General features: G+C 44.4%; 1 protein-coding gene across 3 annotated transcripts in view; it reads left to right on the top strand.

Annotated features, from left to right (window-relative positions):
- Nucleotides 1-26,101, top strand: part of LOC104047469 (contactin-4) — a 353,961-nt gene that overhangs the window by 245,105 nt on the left and 82,755 nt on the right. For all 3 annotated transcript variants that reach the window (XM_064453439.1, XM_064453440.1, XM_064453438.1), the window contains 2 exons: nucleotides 678-773; nucleotides 23,284-23,487. In XM_064453439.1, coding sequence (XP_064309509.1) covers nucleotides 678-773; nucleotides 23,284-23,487 — 300 coding nt within the window. The remainder of the gene's footprint in view (nucleotides 1-677; nucleotides 774-23,283; nucleotides 23,488-26,101) is intronic.

Raw genomic sequence — 26,101 nt, 5'->3', positions numbered from 1 at the left:
GTATTAGTGCTCCCGCGCAGGAGCCGCCGGGGCTGATCAATGCCTGGTGCCGCTGCCCGGCTCACAGAGAGTCGCCTTGTCACTTAATAACCAGTTTCTCGAATTCGGTGTGCAAGGAGAGAAGGGAGGGAGTTGCATTTTTGCAGTGCGTGGCCCCTGAAGGAGAGGAAAAGGAGAGCGGTGGAAGGAGGAATTTAATTGAAGCACTGTGTGGCCAACATACCGCTATTACAAGAGACTTCCTTATGGGAAAGGAAGGGTTCCTACACAGGGGTTGTAAGGGCATCGGTAACAAGTCTCTGAAAGGGAAACAGACTGGGTTGCAACATAACTGATTGGTTAAGGCAGTAATTGTAAATTCATAGAACAGAACTCTATCAGCATTACAGGTTGCTGGAGTTTTCTCTAGGCATGTGTTCTGCCCTGGGTAAACCAGCACCTTTTCTCCCTTGGCAGCTTTGCAGCCTGCAGAGACATTTACGGATCCTGCTGCTGCTGCTGCTGCTGCAACCTGCCTCCTGCTGCCCCGCACTCCACCCAGGTCCCACCAACCCTCCTTGCAAGCCGATGTTCGCTTTGTTTCGATATCATGCAGCAAAGTCCTAATGAACCTTCTCTCCTTCTCATGAGGTGCAACCATTCGGCTCCCTTTAACTGAGTTCTTCCTCTCTTGGCAGATCTTGAGAACTTCAAAACCAGAACGAGAAGCACAGTGTCTGTCCGCCAGGGCCAGGGCATGGTGCTGCTGTGTGGACCACCACCGCATTCTGGAGGTAAAGCAGTTTTCTCCTCTTGCTTTCAGCGCTCAGCGGCAATTCGCAAGGTTTTCATTCTCAGGGTACATTTCAGGGAGTTTAAAATGTCACACCTTAAAGAAGGCGGCTGTGGCAGTGCCTGACCCTGGCTGAGTGGGTCATGCTGGGTGGCCCTATTGACTGAACGCACTGGGAGGTCTCCAGTTGGGTATAAATGCAGAGGAGAGGAAGAGCCTAATTTTACTGCATGCAAGTGTGCACTCAGGAGATGAACTGATGGAAACTAAAACAATGAAGAGCATAGAGAGAAGACATGGCCAAGATCTTGTGCAACTTTTAGAAGCCTTTCTGTATGCAGTCTGGGTGTGTCTTCTCCAAAAAGGTTGAAGATTGCTGACAGAGCCACTTTTGTGCATCATCTTTTCATTTTATTTTTTTTTCAAGCACTTATTGTCACTATTGTTGTCTCATTGGGTACTTGGAATCCATTAGCAATTGTCCGGGTCACATATGGTGATTTATTTCTGGAATGGCAATGCATATTCTTCCTACTGTTTTTATGGGAGGGAGAGGCAAGGGACAGTGCTGTAGGAGAGGAGGAAATAACATGCCAGCAAGTTACGTAGGGATACTGAAGACACCGTGGTGTTCTCTGCTGGTGTTCACACCCACATCTAGTTTTCTGGAAACCATAATCTGAAAGTCCAGAGAGAATGGTGGAGAAACTTTGCCACCAAAAGTCCCTGAAGGTTTGCCATGTGTGTGCTATTGTTTTGTCTGGTGATACATTTAGATCCATTATAATCACAGAGGCAGGTATTAACTGTAACTAGGGGCTCGTTGAGTGTCCAGAAATACAGGCTGCACAGAAAGGACATAACCTGTCTTGGCAGTCACTGATATCCCTGACACCTCATATAGAGGCAGATTTCTGACCTTCATGGAGAAATGGAAAAGCTGTAGTAGCAGACAGGCAAAAAAAAACCCAAACCTGTGGTGTTAGAGTGGTCTTATCGACATGTAGTCTGTCGGGTTCACTATAGTTGTGTTATAAAATGATGGATCCCCTCTTAAAATCTAGGAATTTGATGGTTTTGCACCTGTCACGTTATACTCATTCTTTAGAGCAGGGGCAATGGCATGTATGTCCCCATATAGTTATGGAAACCGGCACCCATGGCAATTACTGGATCCATCCCACCCCATGCTGGGCCGTGGCAGGGCTGTGCAGATATCTTTGCGTTGCCCCTGTTCCTTGGTCGCTGACGCAGGCGGCGCCTCAGGTCTCAGACTCTGCTGAGCAGAGAGGATCTGGGGAATATGCTGCAGACAGCTGACTGGCTCATCAAGCATCGCCTGGGGTTCAACGAAGGGTATAGGTTTCGGATCTAGCCAAGCTGGGCTGGATCAGCCCTGAATCCTTCAGGCATTTGTGTCACGCTCTTCTGTATTCCCTAGGTGTTTTCTGTAGCCACATTGCTAATCAACGTTATCCTGGGGAGCGTGGAGTCAAGGCACAGCACACCCACCCAGGGGAGGGAGGGTTGGGAGGGAAAGGAGGTCAGCTTTCGTTGACGTGGAGGATATTTGCAACCTTTCACTCTTAAGATTTTAAGTACAGCAAAAGGACTATTATATTCGCATAGCTTCTGAATTTTAACACCAAAGCGTTTGGTGTTCTCCAGAACACGTTTTCTTCGTGTTATGAAGTAGTTACCGAGGAGATGAAAGGGAAGACCACAACAGCGGCTGTCTGCGTCTGCCCTGCAATGGTCTCTTCAGGCAGCACGTGGTACCTGCCAAAGGCTGGCATCATTGACTCCAGTGTTCATGTGAGGAGGTTTATGAGCAATTTTTATTAATGGCCCTAAGAAAGCCCGTGTTTTCTCAGTGGCAAAGGCAAAATTTGGTAAGGGGGAAAAAAACCCCAAACAGATTCAAAGCAGAGTTTACAAATAGCCAATTACAATAAACAATATAACAAGTAATTTGGTGCAGTTTGTGTCAAAGAGGATGGTGTAAATATTTAGAAAATACAACATAATTCTTTCAATTTAGCAAAAATTTGTGTTAAATATGCCAGTCCTGCTTTCGTTGGCTGACTTCCTGAACACATGTGTTGCACTGTTACATTTATATATTAAAAAAAAATGTTAGAAAGGGAGTCAGTCGGTTGCCTTTTCCTGCCAGATGCCATTTCGGTCATGGCCCGTGCGTGCCCGACAAGCGCCGTGTGTCGTGCCGCTAACCACCACGGTCAACAACCAGCCATTGCGGCTGGCTCTTTCATCGGGGGGTCGTTCGGTACGTCACGAACGAGCAGTCATCTTCTATGGACCTGTGTCCCTTTTAAAGAAATTTGCAATCCTGCTTTGAAATCTGTCTGTCCTTGTCAGCAGGATGAAAATTGCCTGGCGAGCCGTTTGCCGTTAGGCCGCTTTTGTTGCTCAGATAGGAGGAGGCAAGAGCTTATGGAGCTTCTCCTGCTTGCGTCTGCCCAGCTGGAGGGCAGACCAAGAGGAGACCTTGCTTTTACATACTGTGAGGAAGGAGCTTTGTGGTAAATGTACCTACCCGCTTAATTTATTCAGCTAGGGCCTCTCACCTTTTGGCTTCAGAAGCCATTTTTCCTTTTAGTCCAGAGATGATCATGAGAGTTTCAGTTTCTCAGATTTCTGAGGTTCGTTACTGGAAGGTGATTCTTGCACCTGTGACAGCAAGTCCACAAAATGACTCGTTATCACAGCATCTAACTTTCATGAGGGTGGCTCCTATAGTGTTAACTCTACCCCAAAATTTCATGCCCTCTGCTCTGCGTGGATGGAGCTTGGCCCTCAGCCCCTTCAGGTGGGTGTCATCCCCACATCTGAAAGGGAAGCTGCCAAAGCTATGTATTAAAAACCAGTGAAGACGGGTTGTCAATCAGCCAGGAACTCATTTGCAATCTGCAGTGCTAGGGGTGAAGCATTATTTTTATCTTCATTTCCATAGGAAAAAAAAAAAAAAAAAAAAGAGGAGATTTGGGACAGAAATGCTTCATGATCCTTAAACCTCCATCATTCCAGTGCCCTGAATGTGAAGCTGAAGAGCAGTGCTTGCCCTCATCTTATCCCAAAGAAATTGTGCTGCACAAAGGTGGATAGGGCCAAGTTCAGGAAGGCCTAGGGAGGCTGGGTACTGAGCTGCACTGCTAGGAAGAGCTGAGACTTGAGGTTTTATGCCCTTTGCCAGTTAGAAGAGCCAACCCCACCCGCACAGCCCCCTCCTGCTGGCGCTGGTGGCCGTGCGGTGCTGCCTCCCGACTCCCCCCAGGCGAGTAGGCTTCCGTCTCCTAGAGGGACACGGGGAGCACGCAGACAACACAGGGATGAGGCAGGAATCATGCACGTCTGTGTTTGTCTCCTCAGCAAAGCTTCGCTCTGCGGTCGCTGAGAGTTGTCCATTTTGCCGTGGGAAATCTTTGCAGCATGAACACCTTGCATGGAGATGGGGCTGCTGGTGGTGGTTCGTTTTAGCAGTGAGAAGGAAATTGCGGTACATTTGTTCAGGTGATTCAGGGGAAAGTTTTGGTCTGGGTCTGTGTACTGATGGTACAGAAACATTCCAGAAATGTGTTGGCGTTATTTCCAGTTTGGGTTCGGTAGGTGGGAAAGGGCATCTTATGGTGCCTGGGAGGTAAGCGCGTTTCAGGTGCCCAGAAAGGCAGAAAACTGAAGGGTAATTATTTCCTTCAGTCGTTTGGATGAGAGATGACTTCCTACATGACCACCATCTATGACCTGCTCTATTCCAGCTAGAAAACGATGTTAATTGTAGCCAGATCCACAATTAGTCTAAATTGATACTATTAAAATTTTGTAACTAAGCTGGGCTGGAGTTATGCCGGTTGTTGTTTTCTGGTTTGCATAGAAAGTATTTAATGGAAAGTCAAAATAGGTCCAGTTAACTCAGACTGAGACCCTTGTTTTGCAGGAATTCATCTTCTCTGTGGCAATATTTTCTTTTACTTTCCCTTCTGGCTAAGGTTAGACCAAAGGATGAGTTTTAAGAGTCGCAACTGCAGAGTTAATGCTTTTCAGCCATGTGCATCGCATTTCTGTTCGCCAACTGCATGTCTCCCAGTGTAATCGAAGCTATTTGGTCTCTAGCAGTCACTGCACAATTACCACAGCTATCTCCTGTTCCAGCTCTGGGCAGATGGAGGTTCATAAGAGGATATCAGATATCACTGGGAAGTAGCTGCATGTCAGAAAACCGCCGTGTTTCATGGGCAGCTTCCATCCCCAGGGTCCAAGGCTGTGTTTGCAAAGCAAAGCTGTAGAGATCAGTTCCTTCCAATACCCTGATAGCCACCGCTGGGATATAACATTGCAAGTGTTTAACGTTGTAGTGTAACAGTAAAAACTGTTCAGGTTAGAAGTGAAAAATAATACATCTCATTGAAAGTGCAAGTGGTGTTAAGAGAGAGAAAATGCAATTACTTATTTTGGGATTTGATTAGGACAGGAAACCTAACTTCATCATCCCAGCAAAAACTGCCTGGGGACGTTAATGACCAACGCTGAAGCATAGGGCTGTCTGGGGGAAAAAAGTACTTTTATATTTTTATTTTTTTTTTACTTTCATTTCTGATCTGCATTTCAAATGAAATCTAAAAATAAAAATAAAAAGCCAAAATATTCAATCTGAGAATAGCTGTTGGTTTGATGATGAGGGTGTTGACTAGAATAGTAGAAGCCTGGAAAAAAAACATCCTGGCCAGTTCCTGAGCACCGAGCTCCGGATATCCTTCTGGGGGTCAGAGAGGCAGGCTCAAGAATTTTTGCCTGATGGGGAAGGCTTCCCAAGTGTCTGAGGAGGGCTCAGAGCCAGTGTCTCCTCCATTTTGAGGTGGCTCAAGTGGCAAGGCTTAGAGCCCCCCCTTAACTTAAGAGATTTGATAAAAGAAAAATAGTAAATTAGAAGGGAATTATTTCCTGTCCACTGTTGTGTCATCGGTCCTCTTGGTCTTAAAAATTGTGGATTTTACTAAAAAAAAAAAAACAGCCAGTCTGCATCCAGACCTTTATTCTTTCAACTGTAGCTCACTCTAATACTTTGCTACTTGGAAACGTCCATATTTAAAGAGCTGGCAGCTAAAAGTGAAATTATGTTGGCCTACATACATTAGTTGTTGAGGGTTTCTTTTTTTTTCCCTCCTTAATGATGCCAAATAAAGAGCTTCCTACTGTTCAAATGTTGCAAGAAATTCATTCTGAAAATGAGTCCAAATGATTAACAAGTATTTTCCGCATCATAAAATGGGCTGCGTGCAGCTTGCACAGAACGATTTGGGCATCGCCATGTATTGTCCCGATTTTTAGTTTATATGAGTAGGACATTCAGCATATGAATCTAGGCTTCCCCCCACCCCAGTCCCCCAAGATGAAAATGAAATGTGTATTTCTTGCAGCATGGTTTCAGCAGGGAGTCACTATTTTGTCAGGTCAGTGCATCCTGGTGTTACATTTTGTTAAGCAGCATAATGATGCGATTGCCTCCTGTGATGAAGGGCTTGCTGAGTGCTGGAAATTTGGAAAATAAATGTTCATCTGGAGCTCAGGAAGTCGCTGGACTGAAAACCAGAATAAATGCAAATCAAACCTTTGCTTCTGTCGTATTTTCTGCTCTTGGAGCAGCGGATGCCTGAGCCCCCGAAGCCAGTCCTGCCTTATTTATGGTGCCTTGTCTGTTAGAAGTTTTCAGTTCTTTTTTTTTAATTTTTTCCCCCCTTTCCATTTGTGCACTTACATGCACTAAATCAGTGTAAGAACTAGTAGGAACCAACCTGGGTTGTTAGAGTTTTTCTAAGATAATTACCCTGCACAGGAAGGGTTTTCCCTTATTATTTCCACTGGTTTTTTAATCAAAAGCCTAATGATGGACATGTGTCAACCATTCTACCTGTGAAGGTCTACAGAAAAAATAATGTAAGAGTGAACATGGCATTCAGGGCCCGTGTAACAGCATGATGAGCAGCTGTAGGTATTCAAATGGGCAAGTGAGAACAGTGAAAAACCCTAAAAGTATGTATTTTCAGCTCAAATTTGCCTTGGGTTTTGCTGTAACAAACACACGAGGGTCACCATCGCGGCCGCCGGCCGCTACCGCAGTGTTAACTGGGCAGTCCCCAGTGACTGGATCACAGTAACGGGTTAGCAAATGGGAGGAACATCAAAAAGTTTTCATGACATTTTTTGATGACCCTAGTTAAGGTATGTCGGCATGCCTTAGGGTGAGCTCTATAATTCGGATGCCGTAAAAACAATGCTATCTTGCTTTACATTTTTGAAGCCCTGCTAGATCAATACCATCTGCTGCCGTGCTTCAGAGGAGCCGCAGGAGTAATCAACTGGGGGGGTTGCTGGCCGAAACGAAAAAAAAATAAATAAATAAATGAAGACAACCTTTGGTTTGTCCAAAGTGTTTCATACCATCGTATTTTCGAGCCTTCTCATTATGTTCAGATATATTTAGAAACCATGAAGCATTTCAAAACATAAAATAGAGTGTTCAGTTGAAGGCATTGGTGAGAATGTTTTCCTTCTGAGAGGAGCTTTGCAGGGAGAAGCAGGTTAGCTTTTCTCGTCTGCGTTTTTTCAGTATTGTTAATCAAATCTGGCAAGATGTATTTATTTGGCAAGATAAAGTTAGTCCAAAAAAACAAAACAAACTCAAAAAAAATTAAGCTTGTGTTTCTCAGAGCTCTGAATATGAGATGCTTTCCATAGGGGATATGCCTGGGAAGTATTTGGAGGTCACTGTCCTTTCAACTTTATCTCCAAACTTTAAGACCAAAATATCCCTTTGTGCCAAATAGTTCTTTTCGTTTAAGTTTGTGGGAACCGAGTCATTTTGCTGCCACTTTTACTAGATTTATTTGCTAGTCAGGGCAGTGTTAGTTAATATTTTAACAACTATGGTTTTCAAATACCTTCTAACATCCCTGGCATTTCACTGTGAGTCTAGAGATTTAAAAAATACAGTCCTGGAAAGGTATGCACGTTTCACCTGATGGGTTGGTAGCACACCCATAAGCATGCAGAGCAAACAAGTCTGTAAATCCTTAAATCCTTCCCCCTCCCTTGTTTGGGAAGATAAATGAACTGGCCTTAGGGTTTCCTTCACTCCCCCTGCACACACACACACACACACACACACGATTTTCTCTTGGTTCCGCTTTAGAAAGATCTATATACACGATGTTCTCATGACATTTGCCTTCCTGTCCTCATGGGAAAACCCTATAGAGTTAGAGATTGAGATTTCCAAGTGCTGTGAGAAATGGTGGATGTACACAGAGAACCAGTGAAAATGATCTCTTAGTTACTTGATTATTTAAATTTCATGTTTCCTTTGCATTCCCTAGAGGTGTGTCTCATTCTGAGACCTCTCTGTCTGTAGCCCCTATCACCTCCCACCACATCTGTAGCATTTAATCTCACTCCTAATTTATCTCAGTAATCTGTGGAAGAAATAAGCCAGTGACAGCTTTTTTAGATAGCAAAGTGCTTAGATATGCAGGTGGAAACGTGATGATGTTTCTACAGGACATGTCTCCTCCTGCCCACTTGCTTGGGGCCGCTAACGACGTTCCTGGTGACCCAGGAACTGAACCTTCCCAATGTGATTCCCAGTCCTGAACTTCAGTTCCCTGGACACCTCGTCCTTCTGCTCCTTGCTGCAGAGTCAGGCGACCTTCCCGAGCGTCTGGGAACCACGTCTCTGGCTGAACAAAGGCAAGAGCGAAAGGAAAATAAGTTTTCTGTCTCCCTGCAGTGCCCGTGTTCTCAGTGCGCTTGCAGAAGTCCATCTTCCCAAGCAGGAGGGCATTTGTTAAAGCTCGGTTGTTCAAATAACTCTTTCCCATCTGATGCCATCACTCCTGTTGGAAACACAGCCGTGTAGTCTGTGTCTGTGAGCTGAAATGTTGACAGAGAATTATTCTCACATCTTTTCACATAATGGATGTGTTCAGGTTTTCTCGTTCTCTCCTGCCTTATTTTTTTTCCCCCAGTAGCTAGGAGAACTTTTAGTTCTGTTGCACAGCTTAATCAAGTAGAACTAACTAAATTTTAGCATTTGACAGAAGAGATGGCAATTCTGATTTCATCTCAATCTCAGCCTTTCGTGCTGTACGGTAGGTAGTGAAGTGTAGACACCAGATGTGTTTTCAGAAAGCACTTTACTGATTACAGTGGTGCTAAGACCACTTCTGTGCTCTGCAGCAGAATGATTAGTGCGTGCTTGCTCATCTGGTCAGTTTTTCCCTCCTTTATTTTTTTTTTTTTATTAAAGTGATGATGGGCACTTCATGGGCTGGAAACAGTGAAGATGTTTTGGCTGTAAGTACAGCTGATGGCCTCTATTACGTGATGAATGGTTTGAGGGGTCGGTCTCGTAAATAATCTATCACACAAATGTCATCCCGTATTCTCTCGTGCTTCTACAGCCCCCGCTGCATAGTACAAGGAGGAAGGGGAGAAAAGCTGGGAAAACTAATCAGAAGAGCACAGAAGGAAAAAGGCGATTATCGGGCGTTTTCATACCATCAGAGGATCAACGTATGGGGCTTTCGCCCCCGAGCAGTGCTGCTCGGCAGGGGCTGCTTTGGAACAGGGGTTTTTCAGTTGCTGTCAAGTATTTGTGCCCTTTTACTCCCCATCCTGCAGTGCCGACCTTACAGTTCTTTCTCTCTCTTCTTCGAAAACCGTCACGCTGCCTTTTCATTTGTCACTTATGAAGCATTAATACATTATTAAGAAGCGTTTAGAGCCGGTGTTGTAACAACGGGGACAAACATTTGTAATACTCTCCTTTGGTGCCCTTACAGTCAACGTTAAGCAGAGATTATATTAAAACTTAAGAAAACAGTCAACCTTGAAAGAAGTAATGGAAAGGGAAGGAATTACTGTAGAAACAGCACATAGCCAAAGAGGCCGAGGACATTTCCACCTGATGTCTACCTAAAAGCAGGGGATTATTTCATTCTCGTCCAGGCAGCATCAGCCTGTTCTGCCTCCTCTGCAGTGTTTCTGCTGCTGTGTGAATGCATCTAGTGTTTCTGCTGCGTGGCCAGTTCAGAATGGCTTTGGGCAAGAGCCTTGAAGCACATGTTCCCCATAGTGTTAAATCAGCTTCTAGGTACCAGATCTTATTCTTATGGTGCATTCCCATTAATATGAAATCTTTAGAAGAATGGAAAGTTGAATCCTAGCAGTTCTACTATTTTTCTGTATTTGTTAGGATGACAGCGCTCCTTCTGCCATATTTCTTACACAGCCGGCAACCTGGAATGTGTTATGTCCTCACCCCTCCTCACTACAGTAACCTTAATATTCACGCTTTATTTTCCCACAGTTTCTTCCGGTGTGCTATGCCCAGAGCTCTTTAAAAATGGTCTTCTTGCACAACCCATATGCCCAGGACTGGGCAGTTGCCTCTTGCCAAGCAGAATGCCAAAGTGCTGAACTACCCCTGCCTTCTCCTTATTGAGGCATTAATAGTTTCACCTCTTTCTCTCCTATCTTAATGTCTTTGTAAGCCTGTGCTGCTTGGTCAGATTTGGTTCCAATTAGTGAGAAGCTAATTTAGAGAGGAGTATCTCACAGATGGGTGGGCAACGTGGTTGTAAAAGTTTCATTTCTCGGGGAAACCAAGCAAAAAATCTGCTAAGCTGGTTGCAAGTTGGTTCAACTATTTATCAAAATGCTGCAAGGTCACTGAGCAGCCTTTCATGGATTGGCTCAAAGGTTGGAGCAAAAATACGAGCAGGTAAGCTGTCCCTTAGAGCTGGGAAAGAAAAAGAAGAGTCAGAGAAGTATTTTGCATTAGCAGTAGTCAGTGGTGTGGCAGTGGGGTCAGCACTGGCAAATGTGGTATGACCTCTCTGGGTCACAGGGCAGGAGTTAAACTGTGTCGTGCGTGGTCAGTTCTGCTTGCAGGGTGAGGGCAATGGCGGAGGGATGGCTCAGTTTCTGAACAAACTGGAAAACGCTGCCTCAGGGTGGTGTTCCTCACGAGCTGGGGCTCAGCAGCTCACAGGTGCCTTTCCTGCAACAGGAAAAAGTGAAATTCAAACAGGGTTTGTCTAGGTATCGCTCACTGGAGGAGGATGCAGTGTGCATGTTGGAGATGTGTGCGGGATGGAGAAGACCGCAGGGAGAGCAAACAGTGTGGCATCAAAAATATCTGAATCTGTTAGCAATTTCTCCTCTTCTTAGTGACTGACGCTCACCTGTCCCCACACAGCAGTCAAATTCCCACGTCCAAAGAAGTGTCAGTGTTGTAAAAGTGGTTTCCAGAGCATAAGCTGTTGAGCTCGAAAAGCCTCCAAGTGACTTATCTCAGGCCACAAACCAGAAAATAACTTCCCCAAACCTGCCAATTCCTAGTGCCTTGCAGCGTCACTCCAAGGCGAGGTCCTCCGCTCGCAAGAAGTGGAGTGACCCTCCTGAAACCTGCAGCCGGATCAAAGCAGCCTGGCAGCATCTCTTTTTGACAGCCCAAAATTCACTGGAGCCATCTCTTTCCCTCGCAGCGTTAGGGAGAGCGGGTGAGTCAGACATGGGGCTTTCTCGCCAGCTCTGGGAGCTGCAGGAGAGCGTAATTCTTCTGCGTCTGGTTCCACATGTTGAAGGTTATTGCGGTTCAGCAAAATTGGGTTTCATTAAACTTAAAATCAGGTATGTGAAACTCTCATTTAAATAAGAAGTGAATGAGAGTTGTAACTTCCACTTACAGTGCATCTCCCATCATTTATTTTTTATACTATGCCGCAGTCACTGTTTAAATTATTAAAAGCAAGAAGTAAAAAGCTTCTCAGGAGATAGAAATGGATTAGATTAAAATTAATCTGACATAATCCTTTCTCTAAAACTGCTGATTCAGTTTGTGCACAAGTTGATCAACATATCTGAGGATAAGGGATGAGGACAAATTCTTCGCTAATTTGGGAATGCTTCAGCTTGATGTTTCTGACAGCACAGAGAACATGCAGCACTGTTTTAATTGAGAAATTTATGAAATTATGAACACTTCCAGTAACACAAATGCTAAGCTCATTTTAGATGGACACTAGTTTAAGCACCGGAGTTGATGTATGTGATCTGCCTCCTTTCAGCACGGATGAGTTTTGTGAGTAGGAGTTGCAAAATAAGGTTGTGGTCGAGAACAGGCTTTGGCACCGGCGTTCAGACCCAAATTTTCAACTGGCATATGTCATTTATCTCCTTCGGTGTTGGCACCGCTGCAAGCTTTCTACCAACCACCTACCATTATACGTTCGTGCCCCAGCTGGGCTGTCACGGACAGGCAGTGAGGTAGGATGTCTGGGGTTTGCGACGCGCACTGCCCTCCTGGAGAACTCGAAGGGAAGAGGCTCGACTCTCCAGTAAAGACCTTGGAAATACCAAAATAATAAGGAACATGACATTAATGGATTTTTAATTTATCAGTGACAGCTCATGACATCTTTAAAAAGAAATCATCTGCGAGTTAGTCATGTGGTTTATTCCCCTGTTCAGTTGCAGTCGCCACTAAATGAAGATTGAAATGGTATTGAAAGGGGGTAGAGCCGGCAGGGGCTGACTAAAGATGAGTGAAATCTGTCATTTGACAGGATTCAGTCAATAGGCATTTATCAAAAGTTGTAACACCTTGTGATCTCTTTATAAAATAGAGAGCTAAGTCTGCCCCCCAGGCTCTGCTAACCGCTTTGCAACCCGCCTTACCCTCCAAACCCAGCCTTAGCTGGCCCCTTCAGACGAAGCTCTCGGAGGTGGCCAGGGAGGCTGATCTACTTTCAGCTCCCTTGAGATGGTCACAGCAGAAAGTGCCTTGTTGACCCAAACACAGCATTGATGTATCTCCATTTTTGCAATCAAATTTGGGTTTCCAGATCCCTGAATGCATATATTGCTTCGTGTAAGTCAATAGTCCTGGCTGCGTGAGCACTGCTTCCTATAGGGGTGGTATTTTATTGTTGGAAAATAAACCGAGGTATTGGGTTTGGCATTTTCTGTTGTCTGATACAGATGTCTAAATGTGCAACCGTGATGTTGTTTTCAGCTGGTATTTATCACAACACCGTTTAGCTCTCAAGTATGTGAACAGAACGGTTTTTTTCCAATGTACTACAGGCAAGCGCCACGGCATCACGTAGCAGTGCCTGTCCATGCAGAGACCTCCCCTAAAGGACATACCACCATGCTGCTTGGCCAGATATTGCAACCTTGGAGTTGACCATAATATTAATTCACTGCAGTAAGAAAATTCTCCACAACCAACTAACTTTCTTTTAAAGGTTTGATCTAATCTCTTATAGCTACAGTAAGAGGCTGATCAAAGGTAGTGAGAGCTGGTATTAGAGGATTAGCTAGGTCACATTGAAATATGTTTTAAAACAAGCCCAGGGACTTTTAGCTTTACTGAAGCAAGCACACAGCAACAACAAAAAAAAGATTTTTAGGCTAACTCTCTCTGACTTTAAACAGAAAACAAACTGACGGATTAAATCTGTGAGTCATTCCTTAAGGTGATATGTGTAGCACTTTATGTAGAACAGGCCTGGAAAATGGAAGCACAACTGAATCTCACAGGGCAAAAATACAGTGCAGAATTAAAAATCAGTGTAAGCATCGTTTATGCACGTGCCCAGCTTACAGCGTATTTATTCTCATTTTATATTTGCCCATAAGTAATTAGCACCTTCAGTCCAGCCCCCTTTATCTTTTTTTCTGGCCAATCTCTCCTCTCTTTCCTTTCCATTTGCCACTGACAGCATCTGCCACAGAGGTACTTAATCTCTGGCTGTCAGGTGAAGATGAGTGTTTCTTTGGAAGGATGTTGATGCCACTCTGTGGACCATATCAAACTACTATTCTTTTTTTTTTTTTTTTTATACCTAAAATTTCCTCATTGAAATCAACTTAGAAACAGAGAGAGAGCATCATACAAGTCTATACATTGCTCAGTGGGAAAAGCTGTGAGATCATCTAGTCTTGAATCAGTGTCACAGGAGACCAAGCATGAGTCTCCTGGCTCCCAGAAGTACAGTGTTGCATGATTAGTAGGGGTAAAAGTTGTAGCAAAAATATATAGCTATTTACCCACTTGTGAGTGCTTTCTGCATCGTTGCTCTTTTTTAAGGTTGGATTGATGTAGTTACATGGCACAATACATTGCACACTTGGTAACGTTTTTCCATAACCTTTATTTCACCGTGAATCAGCTGCCACGTCTGCACGTGGGACCTCCTTTATCCCAGGCATGCTGGTCTTTCATTCCAGGATTGCCCATCTGATAATTTCCCATTCCTTAGCAGAAACAGGCTTTCCGTTCATAAATCTCTTCTTCAGCGGACCAGTATCTCTCTTGGTGGGCCCAGCAACCCAACTTTTCGAGTGTCTGGAGCGTCATCTTTGGTTGATGCAATTCAAGGTTGCATCTCCGTTGGAAAGGGGCATGGCTGGGGGAACTGGCCCTTTCCACAGAGTCCAAGAGCAGCTGAGTCACTACTGGGTTGAGCCTGACTCCAAAAATTTAAATTTAAACCAGAGGTGCATGAAACTGAATGGCATCAAATCTAATCCTGAGCAAGGTTCACCAGTTTCAGTAAACACTGAACCTGGTTCCCCAAAGGTATCGTAAGACCTTCTGACAATACCAGATTGGGTTGGGTTGTTGGTTTTCTTTTCAGGCAAGTCAGGCTGAGCTGTAAATTTCTGTAAGAGAGTTTACAAAGTTTATCAGACAAAAAAAACATATAGTTTCTTCCAAAACCTGCCAGCCTGCCTGCTAGATCGGTGGGGGTGCGGGAGGGTATCTGCTGCCCACCAGACATTTTTGAAACAGGTTTGTGTATTTAACTGTAGTAAATACAAGAGCACAGAGCTCTCCATCTCATAACATTTTCCATTGAGTCGTAGATAAAGGCTGCTGTTGATTTTTCTCCCTGAGGGAACTTCAAGTTGAAATTTCGTCAAAATCCCCGATGGCACGGTGCAGTAGTCATTAATGTTCCCAGTGCCACGGCAGCTGGCGTAGCCAGCCATTGACTGGGGCTGGAAGCTGTTTGCAAGAGATAAGCCAGGTCAATTGTGTACAGCCATCAAATATTTAACTGTTTTAGAGATACAGAAAAATGGAGATGCAGCAGATAGAGGCGATTATTGATTAGGCTTCAGGTAATGAAGACCTTTTACCTTTTTAATTACCTATACATGAAGCTCTACATACTGTGTGAGCGTGGAGTCGAGGGACTGGGAAGCAACTACAGCCCTACACACATCGCAAATTGCTGCTAGGATGAGTCTGACACAGAAATTGGCTGATTTGTACATTTTCCTCATTCTTACACACTTCTGGCTTGTTAATGTACATGCCATAAACCAGCACCTACAAACACATTTACAAGAATGTTTAACCCCCCCCAAGCAGAAAGGGGCCACTTGCCGTTAGCGTTAGTGCATGGTTAGGCAATGCCAGCAGTGCAGCCTGTGGTACAGTCCCATTCCTCCAGTGGTGTGTGTTGCGCCCTGTTAGACCTTATCGGAAGTTGTCCTGGTTTTGGCTGGGATGGAGTTAAGTTTCCTCCCAGCAGCTGGTACAGTGCTGGGGTTTGGGTTTGGCGTGAGAATAATGTTGACGACACACTGATGGTTTAGTTGTTGCTGAGCAGTGCCTACGCTAAGGCAAGGACTTTCCAGCTCCCCGTGCTCTGCCGGGGGCACAAGAAGGCGGGAGGGGAGGGGGCACAGCCGGGACCGCTGACCCCAACTGGCCAGAGGGATATTCCATACCATGTGACGTCATGCCCAGTATATAAACTGGGGGGAGGTGGCCAGGGGGTGATGATTGCTCCTCAGGGATGGGCTGGGTGTCCATCAGTGGGTGGTAAGCGGTATCACCTCTTGTTTTTCCTGGGTTTTGTTTCTCTCTCTTTTTGTTGTTTTCCTTTTCATCATCATCGTTATTTTTTATTATTATATTTAATTGTAATTATTATACTGTTCTTTTAGCACACGAGTTCTCTCACTTTTGCCCTTCTGATTCTCTCCCCCACCCAACTGGGGGGGTGGGGGTGAGCGAGCGGCTCTGTGGGGCTTGGTTGCCAGCTGGGGTTAAACCATGACAGTCATACACTGTCATTATTGGAGGCTTGTAAGAAAAAGTTTGAAAAACCTCATCAATGTCATAGTTATCATGCCTCAGGTTGGAGAGATGACCTCTCAAAGTCTGTTCGTTGCCTTCCATGATTTCACATCTTTATAATGATTCCCATCATCACCCATCATGTTACCTCTGACAACTGTGACTAGTGGCACTTTCATACTGTTCTAAGTTAAATTCTGCAAACTGATTCACTAATATTAGCAAAGATGAAGGGCACGTGGTTTTTTTCCCATCCCATCTGGCAAGGACAGCATATTTCTTTGTGTGCAAACAGTTGGCTGGCTGCTGAGTAACTGCATCATCAGGTTTAGCATAACAAGGGTTCATCCAAAAATGAATTATTAACTTTAGATTAATCTTCTTCATTCTTCATTATTCTTCCTATTGAAACTCACATTCGAGGCACAGAAGCTGTGGTGGTGTTATGTAGTTGGGCAGCCCTGCGTGAGGGAGAGGGCAGAGCACAGAGTCAAAGGGAGAATTACCGAGTGGTGTTTGCATCCAGGTTGATTCCTTTAAATTATTCTGCAATTATTTAAGAAGAGAAGATAAAAAATTGATCCAAAGTGCTAGCAGGGCAACGAAATAGTCTGTAGGCCCACAAAAAAAAAATGTGCGCAGTGCATAATTCATGTGGCTTTACTATTAAAATAAAACTGGGAAAGAGAAAAATGGTCAAATACTCCAGAAACCGCAGTGCAGCTGCCAGCAGACAACCGGTACGGGTAGAGAGGAGCTTCAGGGCTTTGGGTAGGGCCGCATACATGGTACCTTGTGCCAGGGATTTGTCTTTCCCTGATAACCCTTTCCTCTTCCCCAGTGCATTCTCAGACAGAGTGTTATGGTGTGTTGAGCCTCCTCTCTGGCTTGTGTTATGCTATTCATGGGAGTGTGGATGTTGATTGCTTAATCAAATCGGAGTGAAATTTGTAATTGTGAATATCCCCTACAAGCAGTCAGCAAAATTTAGTGAGCGAGATGAGAATACAGAATGAATTCACAGGACACTCATCAGATAATCAGTTATGCTTTATCATTGCCCAAATTTACCGTAACCATCAAAACACCCTGTTAGTACCACTTAAGAGAAATTTGAACGCCAAGGAATGCAAGCAATCAAAGCAAAAGAAAAGAGAAGTCTACAAATTATTCACCAAAAATCGGTCTGTCGTGAAGTTTATACAGCATTGCTCTTCACAGAGACATTACCCACTCAAGCCCGTCGCAGGGTGCAGTCACAGAGGTGTACCAAGGTGGTACTGACGGGCCGCGAGCTCCGTGTGCTGAGTTGGTACCGCAGGCACGTTCTGCCAGGCTGAAGTCTTGCACCAGGCTTCATCGCGGGCGACTGAAGCTGCAGACGGCCAGGTTCTCCCCTCGCTCCATTCAGGGCAACGTTATCCTATTTCTGCACAAGCTAAAATTATGTTTAGGCCAGACCTAAAGGTGGCGTTGCGATGTCAGCGGCTTTTATGAACTGGATGGGGGGAATATAGGGTATGGTTGGGGTTTTGTACAGCAAAATGTTATTACAGTATCTGAATACATAAAATAAGTAGCAGGCATGAACGTTTGGCACTTCCTAGCCTGGAGTGCAGCAAATGCTGGAAGGCGAAGGGCCGGGCTCACGCATCCATCCCGCTTCTCTAATGGAAAGCCGGGTAGTGGCAGGCACGGACAGTAACACACACAGTAAGAGCCAAGGAACATGTGTCTGTACTAAATCAGATGAAAACATAACGGTGCATGCGGTTCCTCAGTGGCACCAGTTGCTCTGCAGTAGGTGAGGGATGAAGGGAGTAGCTTCTTTCCAGAAAAATCTTCCCGCGACTTCTCTATTGCTGTCGGCTGTATCTGGCAGGGCCCCATCTATGATGTGGAAAGCAAAGGTATGGAGGAGACAGGCAGCAAAACTTCAACGCTTCCCAGACTGAAGAATAAACTGCATTTGAAAAAAATGAAAAAGCAGTCATAATTGTATGGAACTGGATGATCAAGGGAAGTCCAAACCTCACTCATGGAGCTGTCTGTATTCACCATCTCTGGACTTAAATTGTCGTTGTTTATAACATACCGGGATGAGCCTCATCTTTCATTTCAAAATGTCTCAAAATTCAGTATTGCTCTTCCAAAATGCTGTACTACGGCAATTATAGTTTGCGTTGCTTGGGACTATTACGAAGGGAGGATTTTCTTCATTTCCTTAATTTCATATCTGTTTCTTGCCATGCATAATGAAGACTAATTTTTGTCCATCAGGATTTATAGGAAATGCTGCAAATCTTTTGTTTCACATTGAAAAACAGTCCCCTCCTGTCCAACTTGAAAGTGACATAGTAGGTGATAATATAGAAATTATAGGAATCATTAAAGATTGGATTAATCTCGGTAACTTTTAGTAAAGCCTATAAAAAAATAATAGTGTATTGTACCACACTGTTCTTATTAAAAATGATAAATGATCCCCATTTTTTGGCTAATACTAATTTCAAAATTTCATTCTTCTATTCAGCTTTATGGTGACCATAATCTTGATGTTTTAATAGCTTTTCCCATAATAGCTAGAGAGACCTTTTTAAGTAGCAGCCCTGACTTTATGGAAGAGACTTTAAGAAAGAAAAAAATCACAAAAAGAGTTTCTTGTACTAAAAGGCAAAGGCAAAGCAAAGACAAAACCGTACGTGTGTGACAAGACAGAAGACCAGAGAACATTATTTTGGCAAACCATATGGTCTAATTATAATAATTACTCGTAACAGAATTTCTTTCAGTAACCTTTTTTCCCCGCTTGCTATCATTTAGAGAAAGTTTAAAATCTGCAGTGTCTTTAGCTTTGTTTCTTGTCTTGAGCGGAGAGCGTTCTGGGGCCGCACAGGAGAGACTCACGCTTTAATAGGGTTTATCACTGAATGCTTTAGAAAAAGACGAGATCTGGATGTGATCAGGCAAAGCAGACCCAGGAGGGCTGCATGCTTTGCTGAGCAAAAAACCCCCCCCAAAAAAAAAAACCAGACAAAAACCGTGTAGCAAGGCAAAGTGATGTGACTTCTTCTGCTTTGCGTCTCTCATTTGGGCCGGGGTGAGCGAAGGTGCTGGGCTGTGCAGCAGCACCCCGGCGGGCTCAGCTTCTCCACCCCTGCGGTGTGGCACCGGGCTGCCAGGTTTCTCTGCTGGTGCCCTGGAAGCGGCTCAGAACATTTCTTCTTGGGGGAAAAAAACCCAAGAGTTTGTCTGCACTCCGGTAATAAAATTGGAAAAGAATATATATTAAACATCTAAAAATCTATATTCAGGTGGCGTGAATAATTTATTTCCTTTTTAATTGCTAAAGTCGATGGCAACTGCTGGCTGCTCTAAATTTTGTTAAACCGTGATATTTAGCCATGCAATAGTGGCAGAGGCCTCGGGTTCTATTTTTAAATATTCATTGATATTTGTGTGTGATGCAGGGCATGCGTTTGCGGTTGGTACACTTGGTCCTGAAACACAGAGGTAGCCTGAGCATCAGGGTTCACTGTAGTGCGCGGGGGGAGCAACTGGTGTGAGATAGTCTCTGAAAGGGATAAAAGGAGTGAAGAAAAAGGCTCCTGGCTTCTTTTTCGGCATTGCTGCCACGCACGTCTAAGTAAAACAACTTTGCAAATAGCGACTTGAATAAAAGGCTGTCGGTGGAGCTTTGAATCAAGACTGTTCCTGTCTGATGTTGCATAGATGGATGTATGAGGCATATAGCCTGCCTGCCACGTACCGCTTATCGTGTTCTCCTGCCGATCACTAGCCCAGAGACATAAATATTAATGGTAAGTGTACCGTGTTATCTCTATGTGATTGAGCGTCTCCTGAAAGCCTGCGCTGCCGTGGCAGGGGAGGGAGTGTGGAGAAGAGGTTAATGGTCTGCTGGTGTGCAGTGGGCTTTCCTGCCACGTGGCTGATCTGGGAGTGATTTGCAGCTCTGCGCGTTGGTGCCCATCGCTTCCACCATCCTTCTCAGGCAAAGTCAAATCAAGCTTCTGCGAACGCGCCTGTGCGCTCCCCACCTCCACCTCCTCTGCTCTTCACGAGCCCGAATTTTCCATAGGCTCCCTTGCAATAGGTGAGCAATGTTAAATAATTTAGGGCGCTCTTCCCCGTCTCTGTTGTCTTTGCTCTGAACCAGCAGAGCAAATACCTGGCAGCCCGGGACCTTGGGCACAGAAAGTTCTTTTGGCAAAAAAGAAACCCACTTTCCTCCTTCTGCCGTGTGCCTGCGGCGGTAGTGTGGGTCTTCCAGGTACCCAAGTGCATGTAACCCATCAGCGTGGATTTGTGTAGATAAAAAAAGTGCTCTTTAGGTGAAAGCAGTAGAGCAAGAAAAGCTTTGGGGTTGAATGTCTTCCACCTGGCGACAGTTAGAGCCGTGCATGGACCATCTGTGCCAAAAACATACAAGTAACTTTTCCATCCTCCTGTCCCTGCTGATTATCATTACGGAAGTGAAGATTTGCCACCCAAAAGTCTTCATCTCGTTCTGATCTGTGGTGGAAATCCAGGCCGTCAGGGCAGCAAAGTGCAGTGTCAAAGTACAAGATAGGTCTTTGCCGTGGATAACCTGGTGCTCTGCTCCTGGCGGTGGGATTGCAGCTGGCGGAGTTTCTGCTTGTCTTTAAAAACAGCAAATATGGGCCAGAAATCTTCTGATAATGTTCTGTGTTCAAGAGACCTTCCTGAATGTGCTTTGAAGGGGAAATTAAAAGTGTTGTGAATTAGGCAAAATTGCATGAAAACAGCCCCAGATTAGAAAGGAGAAGTTTTTAATAAATTCCTCAGGGATGTAGAGTCTAATGTGTAATTAGAGAACCATGAATCGCCTGCTACTGCTCCTTCTTTGTACAGGAAGACTCCATGTCTGTAGCTTTGGTGAAAGTTTCAATCGTGCAGTCGCCAGGAGCCATCTCAGGCTGTATTTTAAGTGTCTGTTTACACAGTTGTTACAGATTGCCTATGGGATGTGAACTGTCTATCACTTCCAGAGCAATTAGTATGGGAAACCTTATCAAAAGAAATCCGTCAAGTTTGAAAAGCCATAAGTATTGCACCAGGATCTCTAAGGAAATCAAAGTGAGTTTGATATAGTATTTATTTACATGTTGCTACACAAGCAAATGCACTTACAGATGCTCCAGTCTGCGTTATTCCCCGTGCTCTATATTCCATCAGTCCCATGTTATTTGAGAGAGAGAATTATCCTGTTGATTTAAATATTATATAGCAATAATGGACTGCTGATGTCTAAGGCTGAGTAATTCAGGCAGTTGTATTTTTCTGGACGATGATTTGTTGTAATGAAGGGAAGGCAGAGCTGTGACATCAGGTCTCCATCATGTTCCTCCATTTTAAGTAGCCAAATTAACAGAGTTTGAAGGTGGCTTCTGGGGAGATTTTGACGTTTTGTGCTCTGGAAGTAGGTCTCCATTAGCACCCTCTGCGTTGGGCCCCTCTGTGTGGAGGAATCCCACGTGATCACCATTTGGTGCTCTCTTTGATCAGACCTCTATGCTACTGTGCAACTTGACATTTGCCTTCTGCCCTCCTGTGACCTGCTTACCCAGGATTTCCAACCTAGCTCCAATGACACAAATATTCAAGACTTTTAACTAAGGCAGAGGCTAGGAAAAGCTTCTACAACGATCATAAGATTGGAAAGACTGTTTTGAAAATGAAGGCAGAAGGGCTCTTGATGGCTCTCACCAGTGAAGAGGCAAGAACTCTTTAAGCTAAAGGCATCATTAGCCCAGGAGCACATAGCTATAGACGAATAATGAAAATATTTAACCTGGAAATTAGAGGGTTCTTAGGAATTAAAGTAATACCAACTTACAAGAGAAAAGTAGGAGCCAAAAACCTTGCTGCTTCTAGGGTATATTTATGAATAAAACTACGTAACCTCCTGGGGAAGGATAGGGTGGGAAGGGGATGGTCGACCCAGAAGGACCCTCCCAGTTCTGTGTTTTTCTGAGGAACGCGGGGTCAATTCACCATCCCACAGTCAATGCAAAGTGTTGTTGTATTGCGGAGGTCGGGGAGCTTTGGTGGAAACCTGCGGTGTGAAGATTCACTCAAATTTAAATGCCTCTGTGCATTCCAGGGCAGTGATGTTTATCTGCCTATTGCTGGATGCTTCTGGAGGAACAAGATAATTGTTCGCCAAGAGTAAATGGGAAAAAAAAAAAAAACTACTTACAGAAAATAATAAGCCAGCTGAGAAGTGGTACCTTGTTTGCTCTGAGTATCCTCTTGACATCAGCATGAGGTTACTTATAATTAGATGCACATGTGTAAATATGATTATTAGATATTCCCACATAAACATAATTATCATCTCTTCCTAAAAGTCTAAGCAGGCATTCTATAATCCTGTTGTTAAAAATAAATACATAAAAGCCAACAATCTGCATTCAGCCTCTTATACGTGTAAACAGTGGAACATGAGGGCAGAATATATTTTCCAAAGTACCTAATGGTGTTGAGGTCAATTACAGTTATGACTCATTAGGGTATTAAACTCAGAACTCAGAATACACTTTTTCATATAATTAGTGTTCCCTTAGAAAACTACAGCAATCTTGTATTCGCTTTAGTTCTTCAAGCCTTTTCAGGGTGTTTGGGCATTAATCTTAGGCAAATATAATAAGGTTATATTGCATCAACCTCGCTTACAACCTCTGCGACCACTAGCGTCATTTCTCTCACTTGGGTTTTTTTGTTGCACAAATAACTTCCAAAGATACCGTACAAAAGACAGAGTACCATCTAATTAGTCATATAGAAGATTACGGCTGCTCAATTTAGCGTTCAGTTGTTTGCTGATTCAGAAATTCCAAAGGAACGTGACGTACAGTCTGTGAGAACACGGCTCAGCAGATCCTTCTCCAAACTGTCTTTAAAGGAAAAAAAAAAAAAAGAGAAGGAAGAATAAAAGAAAAGTCATGAGTCAGGTTGAAACGTTCATGACAAAAAGGTGAGATTCTCGTGAAATGCATTATATTCTGGACTGGACGAACTTGAAGGCGCACCGAGAATATTAGATCCGTGTGCAGGCTCAGAAGTGTCACAGCTGGAAATTTATATTTGTAGCCATAAAGATGAGAACTTGCAAAATGTTAACCTTTTTCATCATTTCACGGGCTGTGATGCATCCGATTTCCCAAACCTAAGCGGGCAGGGAGAAAGCTATTTTCAGGGCTTTAGCTCCGACTTGAGGTGAGCCCCGCGTCAGGCGGCGCCCCGTGGGGATGTGCGCCCTGTCACTAACGCTGGTGGTACCTTGTGCTTCCAGAGCTCACCTACGCGTGGATCTTCAACGAGTACCCGACCTTCGTACACCAGGACAATCGCCGCTTCGTTTCGCAAGAGACTGGGAATTTGTACATCGCGAAGGTGGAAGCTTCGGACGTGGGCAACTACACGTGCGTGGTGACGAACATGGTGACCAACAGCAGGGTCCTGGGTCCCCCCACCCCACTCATCCTCAGGAACGACGGTAGGACTTGGAGGAGGGGTATTGGGGGCTGGGGTTGGAGAGGTTCTTTGACTGTCTGTCGCCCAGCAATTCAGAAATGACCCAAAATATATATCTATATCAGAGCAAAGGGAGAGGTTTTCACCTTCACAGAGATTCAGTGAGGCTGGGGATCTCTACTTCGGCCGCAGTTCAAGGTCACAGCGGTGGGGTTTATGATGCTGTGCCCAAGGTTGCCCTTCCCACGACTGGAACAACTCTCAGTGTCGGGCTATAAGTATAAAAGCAAAGCCTGGCGACGCCTGGCCAAAGACAGGAAATAAAATAGAATTTAGAGTTTGGATATACTGCAGTTTTGCTCATTTTACGCAGCCCAAAAGTGAACAAAAGCACTTTGTTGTTTCGGTAACTGTTAGCTCAGGCTGTATTTCCGAGCAGAATTAGTGCTATTTTTAGTAGTTTGTGGAATAATACAAAAAAGCGAGAAGAAACCAAAAGAGGATTTCTAAATTTATACAGACAGCTGATTTGTATCGTCGTCATTTTTAAGTAGATAAGAAAAATACATTTGCGTGCTAATTTGCAATTAAAATTAATTAAAGTTTTTCTGTTTAAAGGAAAACAGTTAGGACGTTTGTTCCAGAAATAGAAATGCGTTACTAGAAACTTCTTGTAGAAGATCCATCGAGGCCTAGTGGTATTTGACAAAAATTCCTTGCTTTTAAAATACGGGCTCGTTGCCGCCAGCCTCCTGCCCGTAGCCGCCCCCTTCACGTTAACACGGTCCCTGCAGATGGGGAGTTTGGAAACATTGTGGTGATGAGAAGGCGCCGCGGCTGGGCTGGGAGGGGTGACGACGACTGCTTTCCCAGCTCTGTGCCAGATCTGCTCTCTGTTACAGGGGAGGCCGCATTTCTGTAAACACGGGGGCACTAAATCTGTCCCTCGGAGTCCAGAGAAAGTCACCTAATGTATGAAGGATTAAGAGGGATATTTAAATTTGTCTTATATTAACATTTTCACCGTTGAAGAAGAAATATTTTGAAGTATTACATTAGCAGGGCTTTTATGCAAACCTAGCTGGAAGCGCTTCCATTTATCACAATCAAGCTCGATGTCTGCTGCTGTTCTGAGACGGGGCTGATGCTGGGATGATTGCTAGGCGGCCTGATTGTAAAGTGCCTCGCCGAGGGCTTCAGCCCAGCGCGTCGCTCCTCCGCACACCCCGCCTTATTTACGGGGACCGATTGCCTTCCTGAGGTAATTCGCAGGAATGCTCTCCGATCCCTTTGAAGTGCACTCTGCTGTTTGTTAAAGATATGAAACTTTAATTGAACCTCTGAGGGGCTGAGGAATGCGTTCCTGAGTTAAACAGGAAAGGTGCTGGGGTATCCATAGAGCCAACGATGGCTGTACTCGAAAGCTAAATACAGGCTAAATGTGTATTTCCAAATTGGATTGCACTAAATGTATATTTTCAAATAGGACTGCAGTACTATTACAGGCAAGCTTCATTTTAAAAATCAGCAGGTCTCAATTTTTCCTTCCGCATAAAGTAACCCTATAAAATCCAAAGATAACGCTCTATCACGCTTGAAAAGAGAAATTATGTATGTTGCTTCAGAAGCGTGAACAAGAGAAGAGAGAAAAATGCGAGGCACGTCGTATTTCCACTGGCAAAGTTGTCGTGTTTATCTTTTGTATTCAAATCTGACATGTCCAGTATATCTTAATATATATGACATGTTATTTTTCCTTACAACGCTTCATCGTTAAATTGGTAGGCTCGGAGGCTAGGTCGTAAACAATTAATGTTTCTGTTCCATTTCATTTCGGTTGGTGAGTTAAGTGGGGAAAAAAGTCATCATGTCCCTCTCCCGGTTGATTTGCACGTACCGAGCTGCTCCTCTGGCTGCCGCCTGGGTGGGCAGCAAGGTACCACTGCTGTGGGAGCCCTTGTGCAGCTCAGAAGGGGTGGGGGGGTCCCCCGTCCCCCCAACAGCTGCCGAGTTACGGAGGGGTTGATGCAGCTCTGGGCTGTATCAGCCCTGGGCTGGAGGGCTGGCATCCCAGCGGGATAGTCCCACCTCTTCCAGTGCATCCTTCATAAAATCGTTGCTAAATTTTCTAAGTTACTGCCTGGTTGGCTTCATATTGAGATACTTTTTGTGAATCCCCCAAAAAATCCAGGGACTTTACAACAATCTCCTTGTGAAATTTCTGGGTTTGCTCAAAAACCAAAGTTATTTTTAAACTGCAAAAGATTTTTGCTGTCACGCAGAATTAATTATGAGTCCCTGTAGTTTATACATAGCCCCGTTACTTTGAAGGAAACAAACAGTGGAATAAGATACTATCTAAAAGGAATATGGGTTGCACAGAACTAAGAATAGCGCCTATATTTGTTGTTTTAATTATTTCACGCTGAGTTGAAAAGAGGAAAAGAAGACTTCTTCCTTTTGTGCTGATGAAAATCTCTCACTCAAAAAACTTTTAAAATTCCCAATTCTGGGGCTGGAGGAAGAAAACAGAGTCTGGATGCTCACAGTTTGGCTGTCCCTATGCTGTTGGGTGGCAAGAATTTCACTTGTTTTGACAGATACGCGTACGAGTTACGTGGTGGGTCTGAGCTGCT

This window comes from Phalacrocorax carbo, chromosome 6 (genome assembly GCF_963921805.1).
Source record: "Phalacrocorax carbo chromosome 6, bPhaCar2.1, whole genome shotgun sequence".
Classification (NCBI taxonomy): Eukaryota; Metazoa; Chordata; class Aves; order Suliformes; family Phalacrocoracidae; genus Phalacrocorax; species Phalacrocorax carbo.
This window is presented reverse-complemented; position numbering and strand designations above follow the sequence as displayed.